Consider the following 19,321-nt stretch of genomic DNA (forward strand, 5'->3'; position numbering starts at 1 on the left):
AAAAAGACTCATGTCAGCCTGGTCAACATAAAAACATTTGCTCCAACTTTGAACTTTTGAAGTTCTTCTGACAACCTAGGTAGTAGGTTGGCCAGGGCACCAGCCCCCCGTTGGGATACTACCGCTTGAGAGTTATGGGGTCCTTTGACTGGCCTGACAATACTACATTGGATCCTTCTCTCTAGTAACGGTTCACTTTCCCTTTGCCTACATATACACCGAATAGTCCGGCTTATTTTTTATAGATTCTCCTCTGTCCTCATACACCTGACAACACTGAGATTAACAACAATTTTTCCTCACCCATGTGGTTAACATTAGCTATGGTAAGCAGCTATTCTACGAAAAGGACACTCCAAAATCAAACCATTGTTTTTTAGTTTTGGGTAGTGCCATAGCCTTTGTACCATGGTCTTCCACTGTCTTGGGTTAGAGTTCTCTTGCTTGAGGGTACACTCGGGCACACTATTCTATCTAATTTCTCTTCTTCTTGTTTTGTTAGAGTATTTATAGTTTATATAGGAAATATTTATTTTAATGTTAATGTTCTTAAAATGTTTTCTTTTTCTTTGTGTCCTATCCTCACTGGGCTATTTCCCTGTTGGAGCCCCTGGGCTTATATCATCCTTCTTTTCCAACTAGGGCTGTAGCTTAGCAGTTATTATTATTAATAATAATGCACGTGTTTCATGCACGCCCATACACTAATGCTATGGCTTTTTTTTATCTTTTTGCCATCGCATGTTTCACACAGTTTGCATTTTTGTGCCATTGTTGCCCCCAACTATTTGTATGTAAGCTCGTTATCTTATTGAATAAACTTACATTCACCTCGCCTCCTTGTCAATACCTAACAACTAACTACCTTAACTACCATATAGTAACTATACAAGCATCTAAAGAACATAATGCTTTCGGGAAATGGTACAAAAAGTTATTTGCATGTATTTAAAAAGAAAAAAAATAATATATAGGACTTAAGGGAATGAATTTATAAGAAAAATAAATAATTTAGGATAGTTTTCACTGGGACAATTTTCGGATGACATAAAGAAAATAATGATTTCAAGAGATTGTGTTTTTGTTTTATACTTTTTTGGTTAACTTCTGGCATCATCCCATCAAAAGGGGAAAACAGCAATCGGGAATATATAAATATATATATATATATATAATATATATATATATATATTATATATAATATATATATATATAATATATATATATATATATATTATATATAATATATATATGTATTATATATATATATATATATATATATCTATCTATCTATCTATCTATCTATCTATCTATCTATCTATCTATCTATCTATATATATATATATATATATATGTATATCTATCTATCTATCTATATATATATATATATATATATATATATATATATATATATATATATATATATATATATATATATATAAATGGCATTTTCGCTTCTAGAAAGCTTCAGATTCAGTAGAAAGGCGAAGGAAAGGAGATACTTCAGCATTTGGACAATTTATTTGCTAAACTTTCGGGAACAACATTTCCCATCATCGGAGCTAAAAACCGAAAATAAAACAGAAATCAATAGACATAATTTATTTATGTTTTATGTTCATTTTTTAGCTGCGATGATGGGAAATGTTGTTCCCGAAAGCTTAGCAAATAAATTGTCCAAATGCTGAAGTATCTACTTTCCTTCGCCTTTCTAATGTGTGTGTATATATATATATATATATATATATATATATATATATATATATATATATATATATATATATATATATATATATATATATATATATATATATATATGTATATATATATGTATATATATATATGTATATATATATATATGTATATATATATATATATGTATATATATATATATATATATATATATATATATATATATATATATATATATATATATATATATATATATATATATACTATGTGTGTTCGATTCGATATTCAAGTATGTTATTTCGTAATTGAAATGTATTGTTTTTAAACAGTGTCAACTACTCTGCTGCAACAAAGCTATCATATTTATGCGTGAAGCATAAATTGTTTAGAAACTAATGGAACAGTTTTTTTTTTTTTTTCTAATAATAAATGTAACTACCTATAAGCAAAACATGTGGTTGCCTCATTTACGTTGATAGCTGCTGTGGTACAGATTTCAAAAGAGGTAATACCACTTTAGCTCTTATTATGATTCCAAATACTGAAAAGCAGGATCCCTTGGTACAGAGTTATCTTAATTAAATACCTGAATGGGGTAAAAGAGTTTGCGTATTACCTTGATCAGCAAAGCTGTACTATAGTCCATTTCTTTTAGCCAGGCAGATTTGCACCGACTCGCAGCGGTGCTCTTTTAGCTCGGAAAAGTTTCCTGATCGCTGATTGGTTAGAATTATTTTGTCCAACCAATCAGCGATCCGGAAACTTTTCCGAGCTAAAAGGGCACCGCTGCGAGTCGGTGCAAATCTGCATCGCTAAAAGAAATTGACTATAGTTGGGGCAACTCATACTAGGTTGGTTTGCTGTGAGCGGTCGGATTAAAGTGCGAAATGGCCGAACCACTGACTTAACTTAGTACATGTCTGAGGCCTTTGTCCTGCAATGGACTAGAGACGGCTGCATTTGATAATTATGTCAGTTATAAAAGTGTCTAGAAGGTGTCGTTAAATTTTACCAGAAAATGTGAAAAAAAAAATCCCTGTCCTTTATCAATATTATTGCCATTAGTTTGGCGTGATATACAGTATTACTTTGTTGATCATTTTCCTTCTTCTATTTTCTTTGCCTTATCGATGAGTCGGACAAATAACTGTTCAAGTTGAATTTTCTGGTAATTATGATGAAAAAAGGCAGGTTGTACAACTAGCTTTATTAATTCCAGTACACTTCACGAGAAAATAAGATGTCTAGGCTGTAAGCTTTAGGTGGTAACTGTCTTTAGCAAAAGAGAAACTTGGCAACACTGCCTGTAAGACATCACTGAGCTTGTAAACACGTGACCAAAAACATTTTTTAAAACTAATTTTGCTAAGTGCTCTGTGGAATTATATTGTAATATGTTTAATTAGATTTTCGTATTTACAAGCTCTACGACTTTGTTTTACATGCAGTGTTGCCAACAGTTCCTCTTCAGCTAAATATATCGTAAGCTGCTAAAATATAGAGTTGTGAGATGTTTCCCTAGCTTCCTGGGAAGTGTGCTGGAATTAGTGAAGCCAACTCTACATTACTTAGTAAGTAGAGAGGGAGTAGTCATACACTGGTTAGAGGGGCTACCCCGAGAGATACACTCCGAAACCACATTCTCCTATAAATTGCAGGACCAGGGGGCTGTAGTTATGGAAGTGTTAGAGGGTGGAAAGGGTTAAATCTGCGTGTGTGTGCATATCTACCTAAATATTTAGACAATTTTTGATGGGTTGTTTACACTAGTGAGTAGTGATGTAAACTATTATAACTAGTTGAGCAAGTTAAATGAGAGTCGGGAATCATAAGAAAGGAACATTAGTTTTCAAACTTATTAGAGATGGAATGAATATTTTCATATCAGTGTTATTGCAACGGCTGTTGAAGATACAGTATGTCATTGCCTGATATACTGTAGATATAGCACTTTGTTTGTCGGCGTTGAGAAATATCAAATATGTTAGTGTGAAAGGATTCTTTATGTGTAGATCTTCAAAGAAACGTGGATAAAATTTGGCCTCGACTTGAGCAATGAAGTCATCACGACTTTGCATCCAATCTCCGGTAAATTTTGATGAGTGAGAACCCATACGGAGCTTATAGATAGCTTCTTTCTTTGTGTCGAAGGAAATTCTTTTAAAAAGAGACGTGATTGTTATTCCTACAAAGGATTGAGTCATCCTTATTTTATTTTTAGTAGGAGATTTGAGTATCCTCATTCAACAGGGTGCTTGAACAGTAAGCGAATTTTCTCTTCGCTAGGGTATTCAGCTTAAGAAAGGGTTTGTATTTTAGCACATTTTGACGTATCCTGACGTCACAGTAGCTAAGGGGTCAAGTTATTCCAATAAGTTTTATATCTGTCTCTAGCTCCAGAGTTCTAGGCTCATCTATTTTTTACTAATCCCATACAGCCTCTTCTGCTTTTATTAGTAGTTTAATGATGGGTTAAGGGTTAGGCAGTGCTTTATACCTCTATTCCAGTAACTTCTTCTTTTATAAGTAGCTCGATGTTGGTTTAAGAGTTAGAATCGACCCAAGTTGGATATTGAAACTTGGAGAGTTAAACATCTTATGTAGATTGGGGTACAGTTGGACACAGTAATTCCTAGTACACCCTGTGTGTAGTCCTGCCGACCACTGATGTCATATCTCCCTACATGATCTGTCTGGTTGCTTAACCGCGTAGTCAGGGTGTGACAGGGTGCACTTCCTCAGAGCGAGGTGTAACAGGAATTCCTGCGTCCAACTGTACATGTACTAAGAATAATCTGGGATATCCCAGAATATAGTTACTGTACAAATATCTATTAGTAAAGCAATGGGTTTTGGTGGCCGATGTGGTAATGTCCCTTACTGGTGATCGTGAGACTGAGGTTCAAGTCCCACTCAAACTCGTTAGCTCTTTTGGTCGTTGCAACCTCACAATCCTTGTGAGCTAAGGATGGGGGTTTGGGGAGATCCTATATCTATTTGCTGAGTCAGTAGCCATTGCCTGGCCCTGCTTGATCCTAGCTTGGGTGGAGAGGGGTCTTGGGTACTGATCACATGTATGTATGGTCAGTCTCTAGGGCATTGTCCGGCTTGATAGGTCAATGTCACTGTCCAATTCATGAGCTACCTTTAGAAAAGTAATCCAAAATCTAATACCGATTTACGACTGGGTAATCAAATACCGTTGATAATAAAAATATAAATAAAAATAACACAACAAAATAAATTTCATTTGTAGTTAATAACAACAATAGGAAAAATTATGGAATTACATAGTAAAAATCAAAATGTCAAAATATCCAAATAATCTTAAATCGTAAAATACTTATATTAATAAGTGGATAGCACTGTATGCTATGGTTATACATAAAAAAAGAAAAAAAAAAGCAAGTAGATAAACCAAAATCAGACAGTAATTGCTATTGTAGTTCCAAAATTCTTACAGGAGAGTGTTGACTCGGTTCAACATTACATAATGGATCCACATTCCCAAACAATACGATAGTCCGAAGACACTGATATTGAAATGACCAATATCCAAATTTTGCTTCCTATAATTAAGAAAATATCTATGGTACTAAATTGGTATAGCAAATCTCAAAAAAATCCTCGAAGAACAGGAGCAGCCAACCAACTGGTCTCTCTGTCTCTGTTCCACTGAGTGACTGTGACACGTGACACGTTTCCCTCAACCATGCAGACAGTGTTTGGAAGGTGTGTAGTCACAGTAATGTTACCTAATTACTCATACAAAATTATCAGTTAGCAATACAGATACTGTTAAATCTGTGTGCCTCTCTTGCAACTATTCACGATAACTCATACATTTGTAGTGTGAAACTTATAGAATAAAATATCAATGTTAATGTAACTCAAGTTACGTACCAGAAATGAACACTGACATGTCCCGTTCGAATTTTCGTGAATCAAGATCATAATCTTAGAAGAACCACACATTACAGACAATGATATAAAATCAATCATGGTAATATCAAACAATCAATAATATCAAGGAAGAGCGTGTCTTTGTAATAAAACATAGACGTTTCGTCTCCAGGAGGTCGTCTTTTAATGACGTTATAAGTGTTGTCCTGAGTATTTCACTACATCCGTAACTGGAGGGGCATTCAGTCACCTTCATCATAGTTATTTCTGTACAATACAATTTCATGCTGCACTATATAGTCTATTTCAAAGAGTAAGTTCCAGTATAAGAATTTGTTGCTGAGAGTGGCTGCATTGTTTGGACTGATTACTCTATTATTTACATATACAGTATAATTTTTCTTTATAAATTTTCATAACATACATTTAAAAAAAGCTATTCAAACTATAGATACTCGTATGAAACAATGAATAACCCATTTATCACAGTACAGAATGCAATTTTACTATAAGAAATCTAGTAGCTATGCTGGATATGATGCCAGATGTACAACAATGACAACAGCTCTGAATCCATCAAGGCTTCTTTGTAAGTTAAATCAATGATTAAGGAATGAAGACAATAAGGTGTACTTCAAATAACCAAATTTTCTTATTATTGATGGAAAACAGACTCAGATGAATAAGAATGCAAATACAATTATCAAGAAAATTAGATAATTAAAAAGAGGTAAATGTATGCACCCTGAGTGTGTGACACAAAAAAAAAAAACATTGATTTATTCACTTATTAATCAAGCAAGGTAGCGTTTTACTAGTGTTTCTCCCAGTAATCGTTAATATCATCTAAGGATTTTCCAAGAGTCTCTGGAATATAGAGGAGAGTAACAGCAGCAAAAATGAATGACCCACCAGAAAAGAGCCAAAACATCCCATGCATCCCTAAAATAATCTTCAAATCTACAAAAAATTTAGAAAGGAGAAAGGCAGTAATAGAATAACAAGTAATCCCTATTCCATAGCCTATGGACCTTACAGACTCTGGCAATACCTCGACTCCAGCCGACCAGGTTGTTGGCCCAACAAAACCAGAATATCCAATCATATACAAAACGAGACCAAAAAGTGGCAGCCAGTTTAGAGAAGACAAGTCATATTCCATGTGCTGCAGAAAGAAGTAGGTACCGATGATGCCATTGGCAATACCAGTGAAAGTACATCCAAGAGCTAACAGGAATCTTCGAGAAGATGTATGTAAGAGGTAAGCGGTTAGAGCACTAATGACAGGGCGACATGTTCCCACAATAACAGAGCTCCACTGTGCTGGAAGACCAGCCCGTGCTGCTTCAAAAATATGGACGACGTATAGTGTTACGATGGAATATCCAGTTAGCTGGTTGAAGATGAAGATCAAACTGGAAGCAATCATTGCTTTTAGGTTAGGTTTTTTAGTTAATATCTGTAGAGACTCGCGGTATGTTGCAGACTCATTTTTGTTTCTAGAAGCAGCTTCCAGATCTGATAAGATTTCTTTCTCGGTGCGTCGAACAGTCTTCATGACTCTCTTGGCCTCTTCTTCCTTGCCAGTCCTTGCAAGCCAAAGAGGAGATTCTGGCGAGATGATGACTCCAATGAAGCTTGGGAGGATCACGACGGTCGATATTATCAATGCAATTTGGTCCCAAGAGAAAAAGCAGGCTAGGAAGTAACAAATCAAGTAGCCTAAGGAGGAGGAAAATTCACTTAGACTGGTCATGATGCCTCTGATACGTAGTTCGCATATTTCATAGACATACACATTGATGACTGAATTCGTTAGTGCGACAGCTGCACCCTTAGGAAAAAAATGTTTATATACATTACACTCTGAGAGATTTAGAAATATTGAAAATACATCTTATATCTAAATCAACTGGCCCATAAAGGTGAATATTATGTCACGAATTCATCATACTATATTCTTCATATCATTAATGTCAAACGATCATTAGGCATTTCCACACAATAATCTTCATAATAATTACTCAGACATGGAATAAATGGATTCTACTAAATTACAGTACATCGAAACTAAATGATTTTTAAGGGAAGAAAGTTGAAAGAAAATGGGGTCAATATTAAGGCAGGTAAGGTATATGTAGTTATGAATGATAGTAATGATGGTAGAAGAATAGCAATGGCTGATTCGTGAAAATATTTAGTAGTAAATTTAATTGACTATTGCGAGATGGAGAAGAGGTGAGTGATAGCAAATTAAAAGGAAGAAAGGTCGCAGGATGTGTACAAAGTGAGAATGCACGAAATGATTATTGATGATATTATCAGCTAGCTACAACCATAGTTGGAAAAGCATGATGTTATAAGTCCAAGGGCTCCAACAGGGAAAAAAGGCCAGTGAGGAAAGGAAATAAAGAAGTAAATAAACTGCAAGAAAAGTAATAAGCAGATATGGACTATAAAGTAGATATTAAATGTTAATGAATGAATTTTTTTTTTTTTTGAGGTTATGAGATGAACTGTTTGTGAATATGTTGTACAAGAAGAAGTGATTGTATGAAAAATAGGAACATAAGGAGAAAATGTAACAGATTTTAGCACAAGTGAAAGATTGATCAGATTAGGTGGTTTGGTCATAAGGAGAGAATGGTACAAATAGGTTACTGGAAAAAAAAGTGCTGGAGGTGAGAGGAGAGGAAGGGTTAGTAAGGTTGGCTAGGTAAGAGCGAAAGGTGTGTTGGTTAGGAAGGACTTTGATATTAAAGAAAAGCGAGGGCCGTAGGAGGGTTAATAATTAAGCTTTTGGTGAGCACCTAGGATAGGCGTATGAAGCAACTAATACGAAATTTTCATTCACAATTAAGCAGTTAAATGATGAATGTGATTGGGAACTATCACTTATTTCGGGAAATAGCTTCTTATGTACTATATATATATATATATATATATATATATATATATATATATATATATATATATATATATATATATATATATATACTGCATATATATACTGCATATATATACATATGTATTATATATATATCTATCTATCTATCTATATATATATATATATATATATATATATATATATATATATATATATATATATATTATATATATATAACTCTATATATATGTGCATATATACATATGTATCATATATCTATCTATCTATCTATCTATCTATCTATCTATATATATATATATATATATATATATATATATATATATATATATATATATATATATGGGCCTACAAACCTTGGAACATTACTAAAGCCATAGGACATAAGCTAGTTACAACTCAGAAACCTATGATGATGGGAATAACACAGAGACAAAAAGAGCAACATGGATACGAGAGGAAACTGCAGTACAGGTTATTCTAACAAGATGTAAGAAAAAGAAATGGACGTGGGTAGGACATATAAGGAGAATGACAGATAATAGATGGACTTTGAGAACAACAGAATGGGTCCCTAGAGATTGCAAAAGAAGCGGGGGAAGGAATAAGAGACGATTGATTGACGAACTAAGAAAATTTGCTGGTATAGAAAGACCATTAACAGCCACTAGTGGAAGGACATGTATGAGCCTTTGTCTTGCAGAGGATTAGATATGTCTAATGATGATATATAGTGTGTATATATATATATATATATATATATATATATATATATATATATATATATATATATATATATATATATATATATATATATATATATATATATATATAAATTGCCTTGGTCTTGATATATATCTGAATTTCAGCAGGAAGTTATCCGGCCCACTGCAATAGCATGAGCGTGTGTGTGTGTGTGTGTGTGTGTGTTTGTATGTATGCGTGTGTGCATTCTGTTATATTAATCGTGAGTTTCTTACATTTCTCTGAATGCTTATCATGCTAATTATGTTATGCTGACGCGAATGAATTGTTTTCATATCCTGGTAACAATGAGGCTGATCCGGAATAACTGAAAGCAGTAATATACGACTGGCACACAACTACACACACACACACACACACACACACACACACACACACACACACACACACACACACACACAGGATGAAAGAAACAATAACATTTGAAATGTATATGTTTATCGCATAAATTTCAATACCTTATCGTAGTCAGGGATATTGATTTGTTGATACAAGGTCATTCCTGATCAATTCATCGTAGTACACTTGCTCAATTTTCCTCCCATAACCCCCTACTCTTACATATTTTCTTCTATAATGCAGCGTTCGGACCGAGCAAAGGGAATTTTAAAGGTTTTAAAGGCCACTCATGAATGGCAAAGGCAGGGGACAAAGACGTTGCCCTAGCTTGCAGGAGAATGCTCCAGAGACTGACCATTTATACATATGAGCAGCGTCTAAGCTCCCTCTCCGCCCAAGCTAGAACCAGGAAGGGCCAGGCAATGGCTGCTGATGACTCCATAGGTAGACCTATAGGCTCCCCCATACGCCCTGTCCTTATCTCACAAGGATGACGAGGGTGCAGACACTACAAGAAGGTATCGAGTTTGAGTGGCACTCGAACCACAGTCCGGCAGAACGCCAAGCAGGAACGTTTCCAATCGGCCATCGCATTCTCTACTTCCTTAAGGTGCGTCCACACGGACGAACAGTGTCTGTCGGACAAACAGTGTTGCCATATCATAAAGCAAGGATTACGACGTCATAAGCGATGAAACGAGTAAAGTTGATATGGTAACAAACAGTGGTACCAGATCAAGTTGTCTGATTAGTTTCTTCTCCGTAAATTGATGTCCGCTGGCAATACACGGGTTTTTTTTATGTCATTATTATTCTGTGCTTGAGAAACAAGTAGTTGGTGTCTGGTTCAAATGCGGTGCATGATACACCATAAGATAAAACCAGATAAATGGCATTATGCAGCATAATTATTACTGCCATTTGTTGAGGACAGTGGAATGTGCATGGAAGGACTGGTTACAGAGACGAAGTGATAAGAGAAGCCATTCAGCCATTTCAAAGGAACCTCAAATTGGTTATGAATCACACTTTGGAAACTGCAATATATACAGATGGACCCAAACACCTACGTTGTGTCGGAGAAGATGAAACATTTTATAAAGACACATGTATGACGGGGAAGTTTCTCCAGAAACACTTCTGGAGAATATATATATCATGTACATCTATACACACGCACACACACACACACACACACACACACACACACACATATATATATATATATATATATATATATATATATATATATATATATATATATATATATATATATATATATATATATATATATAACACAGTTACTTACTTCTCTCATGATCAAACACTTCTTCTGGCATATGGCATATGAGAAACTTGGATGCTCAATATTGAAACAGATTCTGTCATTTTGTATCATCGCTATAAGTTGGGGTTGCAAATGTCTTCTGTACCAGCCCTCAACTTTTTTTCATTTCTCTCTCTCTCTCTCTCTCGATCGATCGATTATTGACTGAAAGCTGTGGTAGTGCTTAGTGATCAGTGCTGTGACATTAGTGTGTTTACGAGTTTTTGAACTTGGACTTTATTTAGGATTAAAAATCTCATTCACTCGGCCATACCACTACGTTCAAGTTTTTCCTAAACCGCGCATGCGCAGTGCTGTGTGTGTGACGTGGTTATCCCCGTCATGGCAACATTACTGTACCAGAGAAATGAAATCAGATACGGGCATTGTTAAAACACCAGTAAATAATGAGTATGGAATTCTTAGGACCTGGTACTCTCACTGATGTTGAGGAGGACCTTGCTCTAAGTGATGATAATGTTGAAGAGCATCTGCTTACACAGGAACATTGGCCACGAATTATCTCTACTAAATCTCATAAGTTGATCACTGCTGGTGCAGCTCCTAGTCTCATGGACCATACCCCTACCTCCAACAAACGATGTATGGAGCATGATTCAGATAGTAGTAATGAGCCAACATCCCCTGCTGCTAAAACTACAAAGTGAGATGCTTCATCCTCTCAAAATGAAGTTCTAAATAGTTCCCTGCCTCGACCTGCTATTCAGAGTATACCTACCCTGGCTACAAAAACTGTTCAACCTGCCCTTGCTCCATGTGCTGAATACATAAAGCTCCTATTTAGAGAGAATCCGGGGGTTAATGTGAAGCTTCGCCGGTTATCGGAGGTTACCAAGATGTTCAGCCTCGATCGGGAATTGGCTGAAGTTAAAATGTCTGTGATCACTTCTCGATTTGTATACATTTCGAGGCATTGCCTGGATATCATAAATAGGGTCAAGGGTGGGGAGGTTCTATCACTTGTGTTAGATGCTGTAAACAGACCCCGTAAGTTCCCTACATATGTCATCACTCGATATCCTGTGGATGTAAACCCTTCATTAGCTAAGGAAATGACGGGAGTACACACTGTACGTCATTTCCTACAGGATGGGAAGTGCATCAATCGTATTGTTATTACTTGGAGCCACCCAGATCCACCCCCGCCTTTTGTTAACTTCTCTTTCCTCCCTTGTTTACCGTCATGTGAACTACGCAGAATGCCAGACGAAAAGCCATGGTGCTTCAAATACTGGGGTATCGGTCACATCTCACGATACTGTGCTGCCCCTGAAAAGTGTACATTTTGTGCAGCTGAGCATGACAGTTGGACCTGCCCTCATCGCCCCCCCTGTACCACCCACAGTAGTTGACACTGCCTCGGCATCAACATCACGCTCATTCACTCTACCTACACCAAACACCTCGCATTGGAAATGCCCGAGATGAAATGAGCCTGGAGTCAATGTGTGGCATGTCTGTACCAGACGATCACGCACTGTATCGAACCAGCATATTGCACAATAGCTTCCAATGCCATCAATCAAACCCACCGTTGCTGCCTCCTCACAAGTATCTACACTTCGTAATGCTGTAGATGTCCTCAAGTCTCGGTGTGACTCCCTTACATCACGTTAAGAAGCCATTGAATCACGTTTAGAGAGCACGGACACTCGCATGGACAGTCTTGTAGCCTCCTTTGACCATCTAACTTCTAAATTTGCTACTAATGATACCGCACTACAATCTTTCGTTGAAGCTCAGCAGGTTGTAATCACATCAGTTACTATACTCACTGAGAAACTTGACTCACTTCCTACACGTCTTGAGAGTGTTACTAATCCCCATACAGGACCTTTGCCACATGATACACCACCAATGCATACCCGTGTCACCACTGCCTCTTCATCTAGTCGCCGTTCTTCCAAGGGACATGTTCGATAACCAAGTGAAGCTTAATATCATCTCGTGGAATGGCTGTGGTATTACAAACTGGGCAAAACTTTCTGCACTTAAGGGAATTGTACATAGTCACCACCCAGATGTTATTCTAATTCAGGAAGCTTTTGTTGGTAATGCTCAGCCAAGGGAAGAAGCTCCCTCGCTCACTGGCTATGTGTCCTACGCCCATTTAGTAAGGCATGGCCTTATCACCTATATACGTACTTCAATCCAGCATAGACTTCTCCCAAACTCTGAGGATGAAGATACAACATTTCAATTATTTGAGATTACTGTAGGCGGAGGTACCATACGACTGTGCAATGTATATGCAGCTCCAGGTAGGATAAATACAGCCAAGCTTCCAGCCCCAACCCTCCGTGGTATGGTTTACATGGGAGATTTTAATGCCCATCATCCAGATTTGGGAGATCTTGTTGGCACCGTGAACCGCAATGGGGACCTACTTCTAGGATACATTCGTCGAAATCAACTGACTCGCTGGGACACTGGTGGATCTACGCATGCACGAGGTGGTACTTTGGATCACATCTTAACCTGTGGACTTGTACCTTCCCAAGTCAAGTGTGTAATGGTTCCTATGCTCTTCTCTGATCACATTGGTCTCAGCATCCATTATTCCCTTCCCGCTACACCTACTCCAATGCACAATCGTACTTGCATCACAATTCCGCCTAAGTACCAGCCTACGTACATTTCATACATGACTAACCTTCTCCCTACATTTGACAACTGTCCTGAGAAATTTTACTCCTTACTTGTTAGTACCACACATGCTTTCCACACACGATACATCAGAAAGCCACATATCAGATATTGTGTTGGTGCCATGACACTGGATAATCGAATTTCTTAGGCAGAAAAGAAGGCAATGGATGATGGCCTTGCCTTTATGAGACAACCAAGTCCTGAGACTCTGCACCAGTATCAACTACCAAGAGATGATCTAGTTGCTCTACAACAATGTGTGCAAACAGATTCCTGGCACAAATTAACAGACAGCATCAACCATCAAACAAGCATCGGTTCCATGTGACACCTCATCAACAGGATTGTGAAGAAGAAACCCCCAAGTGTCCTCCACCACAGTCCTGCTCAGTATGCACAGGACCTTATTAATGAGTCACGAACCATCAACCTTCCAGCTCATATACAAGACTCTCTCTCCTCACAAGAAAACCATCGTGCCTTACGTCTCAGTTCCACCTTACTGAGCAGTGATGAAGAGGACGATGTACCCATAACTAAGGAAGAACTATGACGAGCCTTAGCAAGGAGTAAGAAGTCAGCTCCCGGTGATGATGGCATCACCTATGCAGTCCTTTGCACACTCATAAAAGTACCTGGCAACCCTCTCCTCCGGCTCTACAACCTCTCCCTGTCCCTGGAATATGTGCCCCAAGCTTGGACTCATAGTACAATTGTATCCGTTCCCAAGCCCGGCACTGACAAATTTTGTCCTATCTCCCTCACCTCCTGTTTCTGCAAAGTATTTGAACGTATTCTCCTGTCACGCCTTATGTTCCGGCAGCAAAATAAGCTTTCGCCTAGAATATACGGCTTCCTACCCCAACAAGGAACACATCATTGTCTCATGGAGCTTTACACTCGTCTCTCCCCAACCAGTGTTGTAGCCTTTATTGATTTGAAAAGTGCATTTGACATTGCACATAGAGACATTATTTTAGACCAGCTTATTGATTTTGGAATCAAGGGAAACCTTTTGAGGTGGATACGTGGATATCTTCGAAGCAGAGTCTCTCGAGTGCTGTTTAAGGGAGTATTGAGCACTGCAAAGGAACGTGAACTTGGTACTCCACAAGGGGAGTACTTAGTCCATTTTTATTTAATATTCTCCTTCATCGCCTTCTCTCCTTGCTTCCTAATACTGATAACACAACCATCACTTGCTACGCGGACGATATTTGCATTCACTCAACATCTCCGTATCACTTGCAACGCTTCCTTTCTTCCTTCTATGAATCAGCATCCTCCTGTGGCCTTATCATCTCCCCTGGAAAAAGTAGAATCTTCTCCCCAAGGCCAGCAAGGAATCTACTAGAATTTACAGTGGGGAACAATGTTGTACCTTTATGCACACAATATATCTATTTGGGAGCACCAGTGGGAATTACACCATCCATTCCAGCAAGACAGAGAGTACATCCCATTGTTCAAGATCTGCTGGCCAGGTTACCGCGACGCCTGACCCCTCTCAAGTGGCTTACTAATTATTCTTCAGGAGTATCTATCCCAGTTGCCAGAACCATATATGTTGCTTTCATCCACTCAGTGATAGATTATCTTTCCCCTGTACTATGTCAACTCTCCAGATTAACTCTACAGTTGCTTGAAAAATTCCAGAACCAAGCAATGAGATTCATTCTAGGTAGTCCAGCATCCACTAGAATTGTAAACTTGCAACACGAACTCCGTCTCCCTCCACTCGTTGAGAGAATATACTCCAATGTCACCTACTTCAGTATTAAATGCCTGTATTACCCTCACCTGTCTCCTCACTATCCAAACATCATCAGAACTTCTCTCGATCTAGATGCACCTCGTCCACAACTACACCAGGGGGGACGTACACTAGTTAGTACTGTCTGTTCAAGCATTCGGGGGCTTGACATCAACATTTTGGCAGAGAACGTGGATCATGGTCTTGCACCCTGGCAGACTCCTGTGCTGGCAATCTCTTACACTCCAGTCTCTAAGACTGACTTGCCTCAACTTCAACAACAACGTGCATTGGAGACCATCGACAGACTATGCTCGTCCCTCAGTGTAGTCCATCACCTCTACACAGATGGCTCCCTGCAGCAGGATCGCAGTGCTGGATGTGCTGTTTTCTCCCCCCTTTTGGAACCCCCGCCAGAGGGCTGGACAGGCCATCGCCTCCCAAAGTCATCAAGCTCCAAGTATTGTGAACTACATGGACTTCTAGATGCAGTTATTTTAATCACACGGACCAGAAACAACGGCTTTATCATCTGCGACTCTCAATCAGCACTCCAAGCCCTTTCATCACATAAGCCAGCATACCAGCCCCCGGATACACAAATACATAGGGACCTAGACATGGCCAACATGAGCTCACTGGTAGTGCACTTCCTATGGATTCCCTCTCATGTGGGTCTTCTGGCCAACAACACCGTTGACCATCTCGCAAAGGCTGCCTGTCAACTGGATCCTCCAGATGCTGATGCTCCCACTCCATCTCTCCTGTGCTGCAGAAAAATGGTGCGCCAAGCTGCTCGCTCACCTACTCATCATTGTAGTAATGCCGAGAGAGCCGCTAGTGTATCAATACAGCATTACGATCACTTCTTTCCTCACCAACACGAGTATCACTGCAGTGGACTCATGGTTCGTCAAAATAACGTGGTTTGTGCGCGTCTTCGGCTGGGTTGGCGACCAGTTTGGCAGGTGACTGAGCAAGATGGAGTTCCTCACTTCTCCTCCTGTAGGTTATGTGACGCACCTAACGCCAACACCCTGGAACACTATTGCCTGGAATGTCCACTTGTTAGTGACATATTACCCCAAAGACTCACAGTAGTTGATACATGTAAAAACTTATTGACAGATAATAATTTGCTCGATGAGATCCTCATACGCCATCCTCACTTTGATGGATACTGAATAATCAGCTGTTTTGTAATATTAATTAAAGATAGGTACAACCTACCTACGAAATCAAACTAAATTTAATTTGTATTCCATATGAATTCTTTTGTATAACCTTTAATATATAGAAGTGAGCAATATTATTTTAAATATGTACTTAATATCTGTCGATACTTTATTTTGTATTCCTTTGTATAACCTTCATTATATGCTGTAGATGTAAACAATACTGTTTTAATATGTACTTAAATGTCTGTATATACTTTATTTTTTTTTCTATTCTCTAGGCATAACTTGATTACAATGTAGATGTAAACAATATTACTGTGTTACCATGTACTCAAATGTCTGACGCCAATGGGCGCAATAAATTTATTAAAAAAATCTCTCTCTCTCTCTCTCTCTCCTCTCTCCTCTCTCCTCTCTCTCTCTCTCTCTCTCTCTCTCTCTCTCTCTCTCTCTCATTGGTCCCGATTGGATTGAATTTTCTTCTTTGACTTCTAGACTAGTAACAGACAATTAACTTCTCTGACGTTCTGGCGTTATTTTAGAAATTTCCGCTACATGTTTATTTCTGTCTGGAAACATCTGCTTTAGTTTCGTAAGTCTGGGTCCTTCGAGTAAAATTCGATTAGCAGCTCTGCCTCTCTTCTATCGGATCCCAATGGCAGCTTTTTTCCGTAACAGAATTACAAATAGCCTTGTTTACAGGGCAAGTGGAACCTAATTAACCAATAGCTAAATTTCATCTGGTAAATAAGTATAACTCCGTCCATCGTGTCCCTCCGGAGAGTACGAACATGGGCACTGAATTTACACCACCTTGGTACTCGTTATTGACGTCACCAGCTCTTCTTTCTGCTTCCCATTGTTAAAAGTGTCCGTCGAACACAATTGTTACCAGTTACCATTGTGAAAGAAGCGTTAATGGCGTCAATAATGAGCACCAAGTGGTGTGTCGGACAGTGCCTGTGTTTGTGGAGTCCGAGCTTCAGACACTCCGGAGGCGGAGTGGCAGTCCTCTATGGACGGAGTTCTACTTGTTTACCGGATTAACTTCAACTTTTAGAAGATTAGGTATCACCTTCCCTGTAAACATGACTAGTTGTAATCTAGTTAAGGAGGAAAGCTGACTTTGAGATAGAAGAGAGGCTCAGTTGCTAATCGAACATCAAAGCAAATGTTTACAAAGACAGAAATGAACGTGTAGCAGCAATAAATAAAATAACGTCAGAACTTCCGAGCAGTGGAATGTCTGTAACGGGTTTACAAGTCGAAAAGAATATGGAATCTATAATGGGTCATTACAAGGAAGAGCTATGCAAATTGGAGAAATAAAAAAAGGTCAGAAGTTGGTACAGAAGACATTTGCACAACCAAGTTATGGCGTTTTGATATGCCAGTATAGCATAACAAAATCTCTTTCAATTATGGACACCGAAGTCTCATTTGCTCGAAGAAGTATTTGATCGTGAGAAAAATAAGCAATTCTCTCTCTCTCTCTCTCTCTCTCTCTCTCTCTCTCTCTCTCTCTCTCTCTCTCTCTCTCTCTCTCTACGAGAACAGGGGAAACTAATTTTGAACATTTTATCTTTATCACTGAAACAATTTGGATTTAGTTAACAATACATAATCCAAAGTATGACCAGTCTCAAACGTTAGTTATTTCTTGGAATAATATAGGCTATATATTGCACGTCAATAACAATAACATCCTAAGTTCACTGATAGGTTATTTTAAACCAGGCATATGTAATTCTGTAATAACTTCAGACATGATTCTGGAAAAAATGCTTCCTCTCATACATGTTTCCTGCTTACTTATAAAAGGATTTAATTTCTCCGATAAACTGTATAAAGCGTTTGAGCCCATCAGTATATAGTTTTTAAAGTTTGATTCATAATCAATTTGAGTTTCCTTTATATGGGGTGAATGGCTTCTCTTTTCACTCCAACTTAGCAACTAGTCCTTCCATGTACCATTCCATTGTTCTCAAAAGATCAGAATAATAATGTTGCATAATTTGATTTATTGGATTATGCTTTTATTTTATGGTGTACTATGGTTATGATGCTCCGTACTTGAAGCTGATAACTACTACTTGATTCTCGAGCACAGATTATAACACTGACATAAATAACAAAGATGACAGCAGACATGAGCTTCGGACATTTCTTTCAGTCTTTGTCTGGTAAAAGGAGTAGAAATCCTGGTAGTCAACTTCATCTGGTACCATTTTTTGTTACCATATCAACTTCCCTCATTTCAACGCTTATGACGTCATTCTCTTTCAATTTGGATATGATAACAGTGTTTGTCCGACAGACACTGTTCGACCGTGTGGACGCACCTTTAGATAAATTTATAGTTAAAGGTGTCTGGTTTCAGTTCCAGTTTCATCAGAATAGATTTTCACTAGAACATCAACTGGCCAAGCCCAACCCCCACTCTGGTGCCCAACCACAGCAGTATCCTCCCCAATAAACAGCTTAAACTCACGGTCCCAGGTTGGGATCGATCTGCTGCCCCGCGAATGCTAGGCAAAGACGTTACCGCTGTACTAGCCATGAACCTAATCTTAAAAATGAAAGCCAATTTCTTTAGTTGTAGTAATTTGAAAAAAAAATTAGTGTTTAAGGAAAAAATTTGCAAGAACAAAATCTGTATTTAAGATCTATTCAATGATTTGTTTCGGTATGTGCGTATAACAGTGCCGTGACTAAAACTAATTCGAAATCGACAGTAAATGTCCTGATTTGAAACACGAATTAAAACGTCTTATTTTGAGAGATGGCAA

The 19,321-nt window shown here is 38.0% G+C and overlaps 3 protein-coding genes across 3 annotated transcripts in view; 2 read left to right on the forward strand and 1 right to left on the reverse strand.

Moving 5' to 3' along the window:
* The window catches only part of LOC137654976 (facilitated trehalose transporter Tret1-like), a 125,463-nt gene that overhangs the window by 41,294 nt on the left and 64,848 nt on the right, over window positions 1-19,321 (forward strand). The gene's annotated exons all lie outside the window — the stretch shown is intronic.
* Window positions 6,002-19,321, reverse strand: part of LOC137654974 (facilitated trehalose transporter Tret1-2 homolog) — a 22,134-nt gene continuing 8,814 nt past the window's right edge. Inside the window, exon 3 of the mRNA XM_068388874.1 lies at window positions 6,002-7,429. Within this exon, the coding sequence (XP_068244975.1) occupies window positions 6,410-7,429 (1,020 nt within the window). The 3' untranslated portion in view covers window positions 6,002-6,409. The remainder of the gene's footprint in view (window positions 7,430-19,321) is intronic.
* LOC137655893 (uncharacterized) lies at window positions 13,857-16,816 on the forward strand. The gene is made up of 4 exons (XM_068390117.1): window positions 13,857-13,991; window positions 14,425-14,621; window positions 14,717-15,995; window positions 16,811-16,816. The coding sequence occupies exons 1-4, from the start codon at window positions 13,857-13,859 to the stop codon at window positions 16,814-16,816; spliced, it is 1,617 nt and encodes a 538-aa protein (XP_068246218.1).

Source organism: Palaemon carinicauda, chromosome 16 (genome assembly GCF_036898095.1).
Source record: "Palaemon carinicauda isolate YSFRI2023 chromosome 16, ASM3689809v2, whole genome shotgun sequence".
NCBI lineage: Eukaryota > Metazoa > Arthropoda > Malacostraca > Decapoda > Palaemonidae > Palaemon > Palaemon carinicauda.

What these genes read in the sequence shown, in the direction of transcription:
- LOC137655893 (XM_068390117.1), top strand. Translation starts at nt 13,857, where the DNA reads ATGTGTGCAAACAGATTCCTGGCACAAATTAACAGACAGCATCAACCA. An exon ending in CTCCACCACAGTCCTGCTCA is followed by an intron (nt 13,992 to 14,424) that starts GTATGCACAGGA and finishes ATGTTCCGGCAG; the next exon opens with CAAAATAAGCTTTCGCCTAG. An exon ending in ATCAAGGGAAACCTTTTGAG is followed by an intron (nt 14,622 to 14,716) that starts GTGGATACGTGG and finishes GTACTCCACAAG; the next exon opens with GGGAGTACTTAGTCCATTTT.